Source organism: Triturus cristatus, chromosome 9 (genome assembly GCF_964204655.1).
Source record: "Triturus cristatus chromosome 9, aTriCri1.1, whole genome shotgun sequence".
Lineage (NCBI taxonomy): Eukaryota > Metazoa > Chordata > Amphibia > Caudata > Salamandridae > Triturus > Triturus cristatus.
The window spans coordinates 736,690,562-736,707,753 of record NC_140592.1 but is presented as its reverse complement, the minus strand read 5'-3'; the positions used below and the strand labels follow the sequence as shown (position 1 = coordinate 736,707,753).

The 17,192-nt window shown below is 46.9% G+C and overlaps 1 protein-coding gene across 1 annotated transcript in view; it reads left to right on the top strand.

The window, feature by feature from the left end:
- LOC146798677 (girdin-like) overlaps nucleotides 1–17,192 on the top strand; it is a 439,241-nt gene that overhangs the window by 70,209 nt on the left and 351,840 nt on the right. The window contains exons 4-6 of the mRNA XM_085625977.1: nucleotides 6,309–6,378; nucleotides 7,944–8,002; nucleotides 8,089–8,172. Of these exons, the coding sequence (XP_085482103.1) occupies nucleotides 6,309–6,378; nucleotides 7,944–8,002; nucleotides 8,089–8,172 (213 nt within the window). The remainder of the gene's footprint in view (nucleotides 1–6,308; nucleotides 6,379–7,943; nucleotides 8,003–8,088; nucleotides 8,173–17,192) is intronic.

Here is a 17,192-nt window from a genome sequence, read left to right as displayed (position 1 = left end):
CACCTGGAGGCAGGGATGCACTTCTAAACTAAAGAGTGGGGGCCCGTGGGGTGGAACGTGAGGTTAAAAATCATTATAGTTACCAGAATTTTTTTTTTAATGTGACCAATAACTATATGATGCTAAAAACAAAAGGACGGTGGGTGGGGTATTTAGTGTCCCCTAGCCGTCTTGTGCAAGGTCGACATGTTTCTGCCTAGTTGGCCCGAGCGGGTCCAGGACATTCATCAGGACCTAGAGTTACAAACTGGGGCTCCGTTCTTACCAACAGGTAGCAAGAAAGTACCACTGCGCGGGTGTGGCGGGGGCTCCACTTCCTAATTGGCTTCCAGCTGTCAAGCCCTAGTTGAAACAACTACTTGCCACATGGGGGGAAGGGAGGAGACACTCCTGTTCAATTGTCTCAGGCAAAGTGTCCCGTGTTCAGCCTATGGTGTTACTCCTCGTCCTCCCGAATGTCCAGACCCCGTCTCATTTGTCAATCAGCCCGACCCTACAAAAGTTTATCAGCTGCACAGACGCACAGCAGATATGCTCAACGAATGAGCTGAGTGCATGCGATGCTGACATGCCTAAGGAAAACCTGTTTGTGCCTGTCCGTGTCTGGTCGCCACCGGATACACTATATGTCTATCAGTAGGCTGGACATCAGAGTGTTCAGGTATTAGCAAAAACATTTATTCTTAACTTGATCTTGTGCCTGATGGTCTGAGGTTTATGATTTTAACCTTACTATCATCAATCTTATCTTACTAACTTCAAACTGAGTCCATTCTCAGTCCAGTTATAGCATGCAAATTAAACCAGGAACCTTGTTTTATCACTCAGCAACCGTTAGAAGTTTTGTCAAAACCCACAAAGAGTAAGACCTCAAACTTCTCTGCCATGATGTGTAATGTTCACTCAGCAGTGGAGCATAGGGCTGAAATCTGCTGATTATTTTCCAATGAAATCTTCTGATTTTAATTTGGTATTAACCCCCCTCACTAACCTTGGTTAGTTAGTCAAATCTGGGCAAACTAGTTCCTTAGGCTTGTTTAATCCTTCATGCTATGACGTAAAAGAGGTGGGAGAGTCACTGTTGTATGTCAAGGCTTTTTGTTGTTAAAAGAGAACTACTCCGTCTCCCTACGACAGTGTGACAAATTGATAGTTACACTGGAAAAAATAGTATTCCCAAGTAACTCATTTCAATTTACCTTCCCTCTCACTCTTCCTCTGAGTCTGACCCACTCAATTTTGTTAGAGTCATCTCTGTCTCCAAAAAGATAATGTTGTGTTGCTTGGTGACCTTTATCTGTGGTTAGCAAACCCTAAAGCCGTCTTCAAATTTTGAATAAAACATAGTTGTCTTGAAACTGAAACTATGATCCATTGGTCTAGTCATTTTCTATACCCCATATTTGCTTCACTAGATGATTTACTTATTCACAGAGCCTGCACTTCGTGTTGGATTGATCATCTAGCAATTCTGTTTGATGTCCATTTTCCCTTGATCAAGTAATATATTCAGAGTAGAGTGGTCATTGTCCAGCAAAAGCTTATTTTCCACCATAATACAGATTGCATTCCTTTTACCTAAAGAGTATTTTGCCATCTTTATTGTGCTCCAAATCCCATCTCAGTGCAAAATGAAATATTGGCTTCTCTAGATTTATGTGAGAAGCTCTTCTAAACTCTTCTGAGACAACATTTCTACCATTAGAGAGCAGATGATTGCTTCTGTCACTTCTCAACCACCTTTTATTGACTTTCTTGTCCCTCTAGGAAAGACTGATGTGACACTAGAGACATTTCTTCCCCTAGAGTTATCACAATTTAATGAATTATTCTCAAACTATTGTATTTCCAGGTCACCCTTAGACCTTGTCCCAGAAAAATATATGCACAAACTTGCAACTGCACCTGCAGAATACCTTCACTAGCTTTTTAATTTTTCTCTGAAGGTGGGTCTTGTTCCTTAAGCTAAGAAGAACGTTGTGATCAAACGTTTACAAAAGACCTTGTTGTACCCTTCACATCCTTATATGTTTAGAGCCATTCCCCTCTTCCCTCTTTGTTAAAGTTATTAGAGAAAATGTTTTTTATCAACTTCAGCACTTGTAAAGCGCAGCTTATCATCTGTGAGGGTATCCAGGCACTGGGTTGCTGGGCTTAGTCTAAAATCCAGGTCTTGAGTCTCTTCCTGAAGTCTGTCAGCAAGGGTGATGTTTGAAGGTGGAGGGGGATGGCGTTCTAGGGCTTGGCCGAAAAGGAATGGCCTCCGCTGTGGCTATGACAGATGCGCGGTGTCTGTGCGAGGGTGAGGGAGGCGGAGTGGAGGTTCTGGATGGTTGGTGGAAGTTCCGGTGGTGGTTCATGTATGCTGGTCCTTGCTCATGGAGGGCTTTGTAGGCATGTGTCAGCATCTTGAATTGATATCTTTTTTGGATGGGGAGCCAGTGGAGGTTTCTTAGGTGTGCGGTGATGTGGGTCCATTTGGACTGGTTGAAGATCAGTCTGGCCACTGAGTTCTGTACTGTCTGGAGCCTTCTCATGAGTTCAGTAGTGGTTCCTGCATACAGTTCTTTGCCGTAGTCCAGCCGCTGGTGATTAAGGCTTGCGTGACTGTTTTTCTCGTGCTGATGGGGAGCCAATTGAAGATTCTTTGGAGCACGCGGAGAGTGTGGAAGCAGGTGGAGGAGACTGCATTGATCTGTCATTTAATGGTGATTTTGTTGTCCAGGAGGATGCAGATGTTGTGGGTGTATACTTTCGATGTGGGAGTAGGTCTGAGTTTGTTGGGCCATCAGGTGTGCTTCCAGGGGAGGCGTGTTTGCCAAAGATCAGCACTTTGATCTTGTCAGTGTTGACCTTCAGACAGTTGGCTTTCATTCAGTCTGCATCATTCTTCATACAGTTGTGGAAGTTGGTCTTAGTGGTGGTGGGGTCTGCTGCGAGTGAAAGGATGAGCTGGGTATCGTCGGCGTTGGATATGATGTTTAGATCGTGAGTTCTGACAAAGTCGGCTAGAGGTGTCATGTAGGTGTTGAAGAAGGTGGTGCTGAGGAAGGAACCTTGAGGGATGGCACAGATGGTGCTCTTAGGTTCTGAGGAGAATGGAAGTAGGTGGATTCTCTGCATTTGTCAAGTGATGAATGATGCAATTTTGTAGACTGCATCAATATTCTCAAACCCATCTAGGTCATTTTTAGACCTGGAATGCTCACTAAACTGCTTGTGATCGCTGCCTAAGACGACATTTGAAGATTTATGGATGCAAAGGTGTCTGGGGCGTTAGTCCTCCTGGACCTTATTTCAGCCTTTGATCCATTGATAGTAATATTTTATATGTCAGACTGAAGAACTTTGACATCACCTGTTTAGCACTAGCTTGGCTGAAGGAGTTTCTGTGTGAGCGTCATTAGACGGTAAAGATTTACCCTTTCACATCTGAATGTAGAATATTATGTTATGTTATGTGGCACTTATAAAGTGCGCGGCTACTCCCAGGAGTGTCCCGGCGCTGAAACAAAGATCACGCAACAACTAACAGAGAGAGAAACTCTGCTTGCGAAAAGTAATCCGAAAGATTTACAGCTGAAACAGCCAGGTCTTTAATTTCTCCCTAAACGTGAGGAGGTCTTGCGCCTGTCTGAGACCGAGTGGCAGAGAGTTCCATAAACGAGAAGCTGCCACTTGAAAGGATCTGCCCCCAATCCTCGACAGCCTGACCTTAGGAGTGAAGGTCAGAAGCTGAGTGGAAGACCTCAGAGTGCGTTTGGGAATGTAATGTTGAAATCTTTCATTGACATAAGGAGCCCCAATCTTATGGAAGGCTTTAATGACCAGCACCAATGATTGAAAATGGATCCGTTTCTTAACCCGGGAGCCAATGCAGGGAGACCAGCAAAGGGGTCATGTGTGTCCTGGGACCTAGCAGAAAAATGGCTCTGGCCGCAGCGTTTTGGATCATTTGAAGACGGCCAACCAGATACGCAGGAAGGCCTAGGTAGAGGGAGTTGACATAATCCAGCCTAGAGATCACCAAGGCCTGTACGACCGTCTTTCTATGCGAGACAGGAAGGAAGGGAAGGAAGTTTCTCAGCATTCTCAACAACCCAAATCAGGTAATGTAGAACCATTGAGTGTGCAGGTAATGTAGAACCATTGATTTATTGCCTTGCTTTTCAACATTTAAATGAGACCATTAGTGTAACTAGATCAGAGTAAGATTCTACATGTACTCTGATGATATTCAGCTTGTATTCAACCTACTGCCTCAGTCAAAATCTGAATCCCTTCTCTCAGAGTGTAGATTAGTAGATTGTTGGTGGATGGCCACTTAGATGTCAAAAAAGCAGAAATTATTTTAACATCTTCAAAAATACAGATAAAGGACATTAATTGGTCACGCTCTCATGGTCTGTCTTCTGTTGCAGCCACACAGTTCCATGATAGTAGCATACAAATTGACTCAAAACTTAGATTCAACTCTCTTATAGCTAAAATATCTAAGACGTGTATCAATTGTCTGCCATGTTTAAAGAAAATCTTTCCATTCTAAGATAATGAACTCAGCAACTCTGTGATTATTGCATTAATGCAATCTTGATCGAACTTCTGAAAAATTCGCACTCTTAAATACCACAAAGAGTTTGGTTACTCAACTCCAACTTTTTCAGAATGTGCCCACTCTCCTACTTTGTGACCTTAAAAAATTACTCCATCTCTCCTGTCCTCGAAACTCTGCACTGGTTACCAGTACACAAGCCCTGAGGATTAGGCATAAAGCAGTTTTGATAAATACATCTGTATTTCTTGAGACAAATTTACTTGGTACAATCCAACCAGACAGCTTTGTTATGAAAATAAATTCTTGCTATAAACTCCCAGATTTAAATCAGCTACCTTCTGTGACAATTCTTTTTTGGCCTCCGCAGTCAAAGTTTGGAAATCTTTACCTTTGTACATAAGGCATTAGCCATCACCTCTTTTCTTTGAGAAAGCGTGACAATGTTTCATTTTAAAGCTTAATTTTGTTCTCATATTTTTGGATTAGCAGTTTTGTTATTTTGTCTTCATTCAAACACTTAGCTCACCCAAAGGAAAAAAAAGATTTTAAAGAGTAATTGGCCATTTCCCTTCCCCCAAACCCTGTTCTTATCACTGCAAGTATCCATCATAGATTACGTGTGACTACCAGAACTGTGTACGTTTTCAAACATTCACTGTCATTGAATATTTGGAAATGTCAGCTGACTTGTTGCATTTTGTGCATAGCATTATGGGGGGCTTTCTCAGCTTGCGCTGAGAAATCTTTAAAGTTTTCAAGCAAAAGAGATCTATTGAAGTCTGCAGACTTCAGAAGTTGTTCAAAGTGTGTTTCTGGAAAATACCAACAGTTATAAATCTGAAAATAGCTGGAGGACTATTATATCAGGTAACAAGTGTCCCCTTGCCCTAACTTAGCTCTGTGCATTTTAGAAAATTAAGGTGTATTTTGCATGGATTATTGTTACAAGAGCCACAATGAAATAAGAAGGTAAAATTTTCTTTAATGATGTTAGCGCTTTTCACATGGGTTTTGAAGTTTTCTGTTGTCACTCATCAAATTTATCTGGTCCTGAATATGTGCTATGCTGCCTGCGAAGAGCAGAACATGACAACTATGTTTACAATTAATCCTCTGGCAAGCATCGAATATGAACAGGAACAAAAATATGGGATTTTTTAAGAAACGTACGAATAATGATATTGAATTTTCTTTAAATCTGCCTAGAATCAAATCATTTACTACCTACCTCCCAACTGACTCGGAGATGTGAATTCAGTTCACTTCAGGACAGTAGACTAACATTCCATTTTGAGAACAGAATAAGATACAGTTTGAATGTAGGTTGGTTAGTAATTTCTGCTCAGTTTACCATTTTTACAGTTCAGCATAATTAGCTGTGTTCATTGAAAGCTCCTTTGGTTTGATTTTGGACAAGCAAATGATTCCTTGGATTAATCTAGTGTTCATGTAATAGCACTTTCAGTTTGATCTTTCACACAAGTACATGACCTACAAAGGAATTGCTAATCTATATTTTTTGGTGAGAAATTGCCTTTCCACAAGCCTTTATTTAAAATAAAAACTGAACACCAATTTTTCTCACTAAATGTGCATACTTCGGAAGATAAATTCATTATAGAAAACAAGGAGGGTAAAGACAGCTAACAAACAGAAAATGTAGATGCTAGCTGTTCCAGTCTATGGTTGTGTTTTACTGTCTGTAAACCCCATTGCTTAGAGTCCTGTTTCTCTCTATCTCCATGGCTCTCAGGAGGACCTTCAGCAGCTGGTTTTGATGCCCTTCCCTGATATTACTGTTTTGAGCCAAGATCCACTATCAGGTAGGAACGAATGTGCCATGACCACGTCCTGTATGTGTTGCAACTCTTAAGCACTCACTTAATCCTACCATAGTTGCTAATTATGTTTCTGAATGTAGTCCTACCTCTTGTGTTTAGAAGAAGTTGTATCTCGCTGGTTACTCTTATGTGTGCACTTAGACCTTCTAGTATTGTTTTCCTCCAAATCTTCCTTGCCTAGTATGTCCTAGTATGCCCTAGTAATATCTTTAATGTACACTTATCTATTTTCATTTGCACATACCTAATCCTACTTATTTCTTCTTCTATACATTCAATTTTTCCTACTTTTTTTTCCTTTTAGCAAATGCCTAGTCATATCTTGCTGTTCCCATGCGCACCTACCTGGTTCTTTGTTTACACCAAGCGCATCAATAGTCCAACTCCAATGGCCCTCCCTCACAAATTGTCTTTCTCTTGATCATGAAAAGTGTAGGAACCGAATGGGAGTGCCTGTGTGGCTAGTGAAACCATGTATTCTTGCTTGCACATACTGGTTTACAGCCTAAGAGGGACGAGGACTTACCCGGCTGGAGAACAGCTGGATGCCGCCATCTTGTACTGCAATGTAGGATTTATGTTGTGCTATCTAGAAAATTTATATTCCAGAGTACTGGATGTGGTTATTTCAACCTCCTCATTCTGTGTTAGGACGGCATCTGAAGCCTGCCTTTAGATCTTCAGTGACTCTTGAATGGTCTACTCTTTATATATTATTTCCATATTCTCTCCACTTCTAGTGTTAGTGTGGCTTTTGCACATGTTTCTTGCTGTGGATATCCCAACCTAGCTGCTTTGCGTTTGTCTTCCTGTGGCGATTTTCTTCTTTTGACTGTGATCATGAATGCTAGGCTCATTCTTTATACTTATTTACATCTATGTCTCCCATCTTGCCTAATTTTCCTTTATTCTCCCTTGAGTGATTGTTTATCGGGGATGTGTTGCTGTTCTTTCTGGGCTTTTGGTATCCCTGCTACTGCATGCATTAGTTATACTTTCTTTCCATCCACTTCTCAGATCTGTTCCTATTTATATCTCTTTTGATGCAGGGAATTGTACAATAGTCTTTTCCAAGGAACTATCAGCACCTAGTCCTTCATGTTGGTATCACGAGCACTGGGTGCATTGCTCATATTTTGTTTACTTCTGCTTCTTAACATGTCCTCTTTTTGCTTCATTACACACAGTAAAAACTGCACTTCAACCCTGGCCTAGGTTGATTATATTTGGTAATTACTAATAACTAAGCTGACAATCTGGTATACTTTTGAGGCGAGGGGCTACAGCTGTACAACATGGTAAGTCTGAGGGTCACTTTACAGTGTGGGGGTAGAGCCACCTGTTCACTCACTGTTAAGTGTTCCAATATATATCAGAGTACCTGATTGGCTGGCAATGAACCAAAGTGTTTTAGTGCCATATGGTATTCTTAGCTGTTAGCTCTCTGGGGTACCCATGGATTTTTGTGTGACATGGAGCATGTTTGTGGCTGTTGTTCACTCTGTCTCAATCAGAAGTAATCTATTGTCTTTATCCCTATATTTCAGAGCAAGGTGTGGAGGAGATGCGCAGACTGATACTGCTGCTGCTGGGCTGTGCTGTACAGGTTAGTCCAGAACTTGTGCTATTTGCATCATCTTACTCTGAGTGCCTGACAAGTACTAACCACGGTCTGTACCTTTCGTTTTCAAGTGTGAGCGAAAGGAAGAGTTTATAGAAAACATCCAGGTTCTGAATATCGAGACGCAGACAGCCATTGCATCCCACATCCAGGAGGTAAGGACAAACTGACGCAGAAGCAGCAGACCTATTCCTCACCTCACACAAATCTCATAGGCCTCAAGTGTCCAGGGTATAATTCACCTCAACTCATTTGATGCAAATATTACAGTTTCAGGAACTGAATAGCAGATATTTAACGTGTGCCACATAAATCTTACATGTTCATCCAGCAGACATATCCCTTGGGTTACATAGATATTACAGATTGAGGCACTCAAGTGCACCTATATCACTCAGCATGCTTATAATTCAAAGGCTTCGGAAGGTACACAAGTCGCTTATGATGCTCAGATAGCTTTCGACGTGGCCTATAAAAGCAGAGCCCTTCCTCAGATTGCCCAGATCTCATTAACTTACATCTGAGACAATGTTACCGTTGTTCATGTCATACGGTCTCCAATAACAGACCAGTCTTTCATTTCATATCTTCTCTGCCCAAGATATCATGTGTAGCAGGTGCATGCCTCAATTCCAGTATTACGAAAGATAAGCAGTGCAACACTTGGACAGAACAGTTAATCACAGTATAATTAGTATGATTACACCTGTCCTCTGAATGACCCCTGCCCTTGGATAATCATCTGTAAAGGGCCCAATCCAACCTAAAGCAGGTAAAGCCTAGATGCACAGGTTTGTATCTCTTCTTAGCAGTGTACTGAACACAGTAATATTGGAGAATGAAATCAATGGGATGTGCTGCAAAGCGAAATTGTTATAATTACACCGAACTGATGTGTACTGTTAATTACAATTAATGTAGTCTGGCATTCTTTGAAGCTCATGCTGAGCAGTGTTTATTTAACATCTAGGGTGGAAACATTTGCTAACATATTAGAATTAATCCTGAGATACTCATTGGCAAAAATATGATTTTTTTGTTGCACAGATTTGCAGTTTGATGATGATATTCAGGCATCACAAACAATTGGACAGGATCTGGTGATGCAAAGCAAGCAGTGAAACTCCTTTACACTGCTTGAAAAACAGTTTGTCAGAAATAACTTAATATTTTACAAAGTTTGTTATGTCATTCGGACTGTAAGTGTGGAGGTTCCCTTGAGGTGACAATGGAGTTCTCATAGACTCGACTGGGAGACGAGTGCAGGGGCACACTGGGAGGAAGGTAGTAATGGCCTCCCTCTTCTGCTTTTCTGTCCCACAAGCATAGGAATACAACAGCGTGCAGTACCTGCTGCGACCGGTGGAGACGGTCCCTCTTGACCCTAGTCCCTGAATGGGAGGCTAGTAGCACCAAGATTACCAGAGGCTATCTAGAGGGGCATAGGCGCATTGAAGCATAGGGTCATGGCCTCACCAGACCTGCATGAGCACTTGGATGGCTCCCCAGAGGACCTCTGGAGGGCATGAGATGCCAAAGGCATGCCAGTGGGATCCCTTAAAGGTGTTGTAATTGGCATCTCTCGGCAACTGTGTATGTGATGCATGTGCTTATGCCTCACTGAGTGTGGCACGCTTAGCGGTGGATTGAAGTGGCAGGCGGACAGAATAAGACAGAACCTGAGAAGTCATAGAATCATGACAGTCAAGAAAAAGTGCAAGGAGATGCCCTAGTGAGTTTGAAATGCTTTGTTGTGGACAGTAGCTTGAAATTGAACTTTCAGTTTAAGACCTTGAACATTTTGTGGAAAGGGGCAACCTTCCATGTCCTAGGAGTCCCATCAACAGCCTGCCAAAGGATTTGACATAGAAAATAAAGAGTAAGCTGAGAGAACTTCTAGAACTACAATCGGATCCTCAACAACACTTGGTGAAATGTGCCTACTGTGTTACAAGCAAATAACGACAAGGTGGAGAACACAGATGATAGATGTTAGTGGTCATCCCTTGTTTTGCAGAGCTGAGAGAGGGAGTTCTTCGGATTCTTAAAAAGAAGGTGCTCATGGGTGAGAGTGGACTTCAGCTCTTCCCTGATTTACACTCTGACACATTGTGTAAATACTTGAGCTTCTAGCAGTGAAAAAGGAGGCGGAGCTTCCGGGCCGGAGGCGGAGCTTCCGGCCCGGAGGTGGGGATTCCGGCCGATTTAGCTATGGCTGAAATCTCCACCTCCGGGCCGGAAGCTCCGCCTCCGGGCCGGAAGCTCCGCCTCCGGGCCGGAAGCTCCGCCTCCGGGCCGGAAGCTCCGCCTCCGGGCCGGAAGCTCCGCCTCCGGGCCGGAATTTCCGGCCCGAGTGCGGACGTAAGTTTAGGAGTCGTAAATCCATTCTGTGAATAGCAAAAGTACTAAGTTCATTCTGTGAATAGCAAAAGTAGTAAGTTCATTCTGTGAATACCAGAAGTACTAGGTGCATTCTGTGAATACCAGAATGGTACTAAGTTTAGGATTTAGTCTTAAGTTTGTTCTGTGAATCGGGGTGCGAGTTTAAATAGGGGAAACACATTATGTTTTCATCCCGGTGGAATCCATCTGAACCTTTTTAGAGGGTGTTCTCAATGGCCATTAGTGATATGTTTTCCTGAAAATAATGTGTTCAATGCTTGATCTAAATAGTTTTTCTGGTGTATCTGCTTTCCCTGCTTCCTTTGTCTATTTTACTTTAAAATGATTTGTTGGTAGCGTTACGTACTTGTAAAGGGTGTTGGAAACGCCCACTCCCACTCCGCAGGGTGGTGATGGACTCCCCGAACACACTGTGGTAGCTTGGCTCGAGTGGTCAGGAAACAGGCGCAGTGCTAAGCATACAATATACCCATACAAGAACCATGCGTGCATCCGTTCCAAAAACGACTCTACACCGTAAAAATTATGAAAATATTCTTCTTTATCTTTTTCTCTTAGTTGCTGATTGGAAAAATAAATAGGTCAATCACAGTATATACATTTTAAATAGTGCAGGTCAAATAAATATTGGCTGTTTGCTGAAATAAATAGGGGTGATCATAAATAACAGGGCATAAATACAAGTGCAATATATACAGACAATTAAATACTTTGAGGCAATAAATACTGTACCAATAAATATTGTACACCAACAAGTCCTGTGGACCTATAAATATAGTGCAGCAATAAATAGATAAAAATTCAATAAATACAGTATCCCCAATAAATAATTACAAGTATACAGCACCCCTCATATAATCAGATGACACTTCCCTTCTTAAGGGCTGATTTGGCCCAGGCACAGCTTGTAGGGTTGGGGAAGGCTTGAGGGGGGGAGGCTACTCCCTGGCTGGGACAAGGCTGAGGCCTAAACTGAGGTAAATCAAAGGGGGGAAATACCAATGCCCTGGCTTTCCTTCTCCACACAACCTCTCTAGGTTAGTCCCAGTTCACCCCAGGCACAGTCAGGTGGGTTTCAGCACCTCCCTAGCCCCTTAGAGCAGTCTCTCAGGTCTCCACAGGGCCTTAGGCGCCCTCTACTCCACTTACTGCCCTTTTTCTGATGTTCCGACGCCGCTGGAGTCGTGTCGACGCCGTGAGGCGGTTCCGGTTCGGTCTCGGCGGCCTCGGCACAATGTCAGTTCTTTGACGACGCCGGCAGGCGGTTCCGGTCCGATGTCGGTGGCCTCGGTTCGATCTCGACCTCCGATTCGACGGCGTCGGGCAGTCTCTTCACGATGTCGACTTCGGGCGGCTCCGGTCCGATGGCGCTCTCGGCTCCGATGACGTCGGCCGGCCTGGCCTCGATGTCGACTTCCGGCGACTCCGGGGTGCGATCCTCACCCCCGACCTCCGGTGCTCCTCCTCACAGGCTCCGGGCGACTCCGGAGTGCGATCCTCACTCCCGACCTCCGGTGCTCCTCTACCTCGGTCTCCGACGACTCCGGAGGGCGGACTTCACTCCTCCGATGACGCCGCTCGCTCGACCTCGGTTCACTTCCTCCTCGACCTCTGGTATTCCTCTCGACCCCCGTCGGCGCCCTCTCACGACCACAGGCGGCTCCGGGTACGACGTCTGCTACTTCAGTCAGCGCCGCTTCTCCACCTCGGGCTCCAGGTCTTAGGCTACTCGACGCCGGACTCCAGGGAAACCAGTTCTCAGGTCAGGATCTTGCTGCTTTCTGCTTCTAAGGCCTGTTCCTGCTGTTCAGGTCCTTAGGATGAGTTTTTCTGTCTTCTTCCCACACAGGGCTATAGGCTGGGATCCATCAGTAGGGACAAGTATCAAGGGTGGGTTTATGGACCCCACTCCAGGCACAAGTTTCCACCCCTGCTGCTTCACTCCTTCCTCCTTCACTGTTGTGCTCCTCTCTCTTCACCAGTCAGGTGCCAACTGCCAGCTCCAACTGCCAACTGCCTCTCTTATCCTCCCAACATTCTAAACGGTCTCCAACTGTCACAGGGTTCTGGAAGCTCCTGGAATGTTCTGGAAGGTGCTGGTAGGTTCCAGTGGGTGCTGGTGATGTCACAGGTGGCCACCATTTTGTGCTTCAGGCCCTCAGACAGAAGTTTCAGGGGTAGCTAAAATGGCTCCCTGAATCTGTAGCAACACGAAAAAGTCTGGTGGTTCCCAAAAAGGAAAAATTCAAACAGGGTTTGAGGCAAAAGTGGGACAAAATAAATAATGATGAGGAGGGACCACCCAAAGGGCTGACAGGTCTAACACGCGTCCCCCCCAGCTGAAAGTGGGGAGAGCTACCCAACCCCTTGGGAGTTCTCATCACTAAGGCGGAAATACCTTGAGAGACCGTCTGCATTGGCGTGGTCCACTCCAGGCCGATGTTCCACCTGAAAGTCCATCCCCTGTAGGGAAATAGACCACCTCAACAACTTGGGATTCTCCCCCTTCATTTGCATCAGCCAACGAAGGGGTCGGTGGTCGGTCTGAACTAGGAAGTGCGAGCCAAACAGGTATGGCCGCAACTTCTTCAGAGCCCATACCACTGCAAAGGCTTCACGCTCTATTGCACTCCACTTCTGTTCCCTGGGAAGTAGTCTCCTGGATAGGAAGACCACGGGTTGATCCAGACCCTCTTCGTTGAGTTGCGATAACACTGCCCCAATGCCATGTTCTGATGCATCTGTCTGGACAATGAACTTCTTGGAAAAGTCTGGGGCCCTTAAGACCGGGGCCTCGCACATGGCTTTCTTCAATTTCTCAAAGGCTTGCTGACAAGCCTCCGTCCAGACTACCCGTCGAGGTTGTTTCTTGGACGTGAGCTCCGTGAGGGGGGCTACGATGGTACCGTACCCCTTCACGAAGCGGCGGTAATATCCCGTGAGGCCCAAAAATGCTCGGACCTCAGTCTGTGTCTTGGGGGGTTCCCAGGCCATGATGGCCTCGATCTTCGCCTGGAGGGGTTGCACCGTTCCCCTACCCACCAAGTGTCCAAGGTACACTACCGACCCCTGCCCGATCTGGCACTTGCTGGCCTTGATCGTCAATCCAGCTTGTCTCAGGGCCTGGAGAACAGCTTGCAGGTGACGCAAGTGATCCTCCCAGCTGTTACTGAAGACGGCTATGTCATCCAGATAAGCAGCAGAGAAACTCTCCATTCCGGTGAGGATCTGGTTTACCAGGCGCTGAAACGTGGCAGGTGCGTTCTTGAGCCCAAAGGGCATCACACAGAACTGGTAGTGGCCATTGGGCGTGGAGAAGGCTGACCTTTCCCTTGCTCCATCAGTCAAAGAGATCTGCCAGTACCCCGAAGTAAGGTCAAAGGTACTTAGATATTGGGCAGCTCCCAGCCGGTCAATCAATTCATCCGCCCTAGGGATCGGATGAGCATCAGTTTTTGTCACTGAATTCAGTCCCCGGTAGTCCACACAGAACCTCAGTTCTGGTTGGGCACCCGGTGGTGCAGCTTTTGGTACTAACACCACCGGACTGGACCAGGGGCTGCTAGAAGGTTCAATCACTCCTAGCTCCAGCATCTTAGTGACTTCACTATGAATGCTGGCCTTCACCTTGTCTGACATCCGGTAGATCTTGGACTTCACAGGTGGGCTGTCTCCTGTGTCCACGTCATGGACGCACAGGTGAGTCCTACCCGGGACAAGGGAGAACAACGCAGAGTACTGCCCCAGGACCTGGCGACAGTCCTCCTGCTGTTCAGGAGTTAGAGATGGGGAGAGAATCACTCCCTCCACCGACCCATCCTTTTCTTGAGACGCAAACAGATCAGGGAGAGGCTCGCTTTCCACGTCCTCTCCTCCGTCAGTCACCATCATCAAGATGACTTCGGGCCTCTCGTGGTGGGGTTTGAGGCGGTTGGCATGCAGCACCCGCAGGGGCTGACGAGGGGTCTTCAGGTCCACCAAGTAGGTAGCCTTACCCTTCTTCTCCAACACCTCAAAGGGTCCTGACCAGCGATCCTGAAGGGCACTAAGCTCTCCTGGTTCGATCACCCACACCTTCTGGCCAGGCTCCAACTCCACCGGGTGAGCGTTGTGGTCATACCACGCCTTCATCACTGCTTGGCTGGCTTCCAAGTTGTCAGAAGCTTGCTTCCACAACTTAGCCATTTGGCTCCGGAAGGCCAGCATGTAGCTCATCACATCCTGGGGGAGCTTCCTGGGAGTTCTTTCCCATCCGTCTCTCACCAGGTTAAGAGGTCCACGTACAGGGTGCCCATACAGAAGCTCGAAGGGGCTGAAGCCCACTCCCTTCTGTGGCACTTCCCTGTATGAAAAAAGTAAACAGGGTAGGAGGACGTCCCATTTCCTCCGCAGGCTTTCAGGCAGACTTCTGATCATGCCTTTTAAGGTTTTGTTAAACCTTTCCACTAGACCATTGGTCTGGGGGTGGTAAGGAGTGGTGAACCGGTAGGTCACTCCACACTCCTTCCACATTGCCCGCATATACGCTGACATGAAGTTGGTCCCCCTGTCGGACACAACTTCCTTGGGAAAACCCACTCGGGTAAAGATTCCCATCAGGGCCCTAGCCACAACAGGTGCTGTTATGGTCCTCAGAGGTATTGCCTCTGGGTACCGTGTGGCATGATCCACCAGAACCAGGATAAACCTGTGACCAGCTGTAGTCGGTGGATCTAATGGACCCACAATGTCGATGCCCACCCTTTCAAAGGGGGTGCTAACGACAGGAAGTGGTTCCAGGGGAGCTTTCAGCTTCACCCCTGTTTTCCCACTGGCTTGGCAAGACACACATGTCCGGCAGTAGGTATCGGACGACACTTTCATCTGAGGCCAATAAAAGTGTGGGACAAGACGGGCGAAGGTCTTGTCTTGCCCCAGGTGTCCTGCCAATGGAATCTCGTGAGCCAACTCTAAAAGGAAGGCTCGATAACGTTGAGGAACTACCAAGGCTCGTGACGATCCATGTAGGGGTGCCTTGGGTTCACTGTAGAGGAGGCCATCCTCCCAGTAAACACTGTAGTTCCTTTCAACGTTCCCTGCTGCCTGGGCTTCGGCCTGTCGCCTCAGCCCCTCAAGGGTAGGGCACTCCCTCTGGCCCTGGCAGAATTCCTCCCTGGACGGGCCTCCCTCCACATGCCACTCGGCCGGGATGGGTAGGTCCTCCAGGTTGGTAACGTCCCCCTCCGCAGACTCCTGGTCCACCACCTCCGGTGGCCTATCCGTCCTACGGGGTGGAGACGCCGAGGCAGGCTCCTCCTGTCCTCGGTTCTTCCCTTGACTGGCAGCTGGCTGGGCCTTTGTTCCAGGCTCCAGCCGGAATGAACTCCCTCTTCGGGTAGTCGCGGACCTTGTGCTAACACAGGCCCAGTCAGGTGTACCCAGCATCTCGGTGTGAGTCCGGTATTCCACCTCCTTCCAAGCGTTGTGCTCCATGTCATTGCCCAGCAGACAATCGACTGGCACGGCAGGGCTTACGGCAACTCGAAGTGAACCTGCAACCCCCCCCCATTCAAAGGGAACCTCGGCCACGGGATAGTGACCTGTTCTGCCGTCAGCCATCGCGGCTGGGTGGAGTACATCGGGAATTACCTGCTCCGGAGACACCAGCTGGCTACGCACCATAGTCATACTGGCTCCTGTGTCTCTCAGAGCCTCCCCTCTTTGGCCGTTGATGGTGATCCACTGCCCATACTTTGCGGTATTTGCGGGCACCTGGATCTTAGGAACCATCTCCCGTTCTCCCAGGGACACTAAAGTGACACCCGCCCACTCCCTTCCCTTAGTTAAGGGCATCTCCTCCCCGAGCACTACACTAGCTACTCCGGGGGGCTTTCCTCCAGTGGGAGGGGGTGATCGTTTCTGACACTTCGGATCTCCTTTATAGTGTCCAACGCCACCGCACTCATAGCAATGGACAACCCTTGGCTGCTGACTCTGGCCAGGATTAGGGTTTCTGGGTGGGTTAGCCTTAGAGGTGAATCCCGTTCCCTTCCCTTGGAAGTTATTTTGGGGGCCTTTGGAGAACTCCTTTTTCTTTTCCCCTCCTTCTTTCTTCTGGGGGGCGCCCTGTCCGGCCTTTTGAGTATCCCCTCCAGTCCCCCTTGTGGACACCCGGGTACTAGCCCAAATGTCCGCCTCCTCAGCAAGCTTCCGGGGGCTGGTCAGCTTGCTATCCACCAGGTGTTGCCGCAGTTCAGGGAAACATTTCTCGAGCAGGTGTTCCTTCAGTACTAGGTCGAACAGCTCCTCGTAGCTCCTTACTTCACTGCCCTGAATCCAACCTTCCATTGCCTTCTTCGCATAGTCCAGGAAGTCCACCCAGTTCTGTGTGCCCAGTTTGTGACTACCCCTGAACTTCTGTCTGTACTTTTCAGGTGTTAGTCCAAACTTTCTGATGAGCGCCAGCTTCATGGTGGGGTAGTGGGTTTGCTCATCCTCTTCGAGGGCCAATAAAGCATCCCTACCAGCTGGAGGCATGTACTTATACAATCCCCCTCCCCAGTACTTCTCCGGAACCCCATGGGCCCTCAGTGAGACCTCATAGGCCGCTAGCCACTTGGCGATATCGTCGCCCACTCCATAGCTAGCCACTATGTCCTTTGGCAGGTATGGTTTAGATTCCCTGGTGATCTCTTGGGTTTGGCTGCCACCATTAGGAACAGGTTGAGCCCCGATTCTCAAGATCTGAAGATCTATTTCTTTCAGTCGCAATTCATGGGCCATCCTCTGCTCC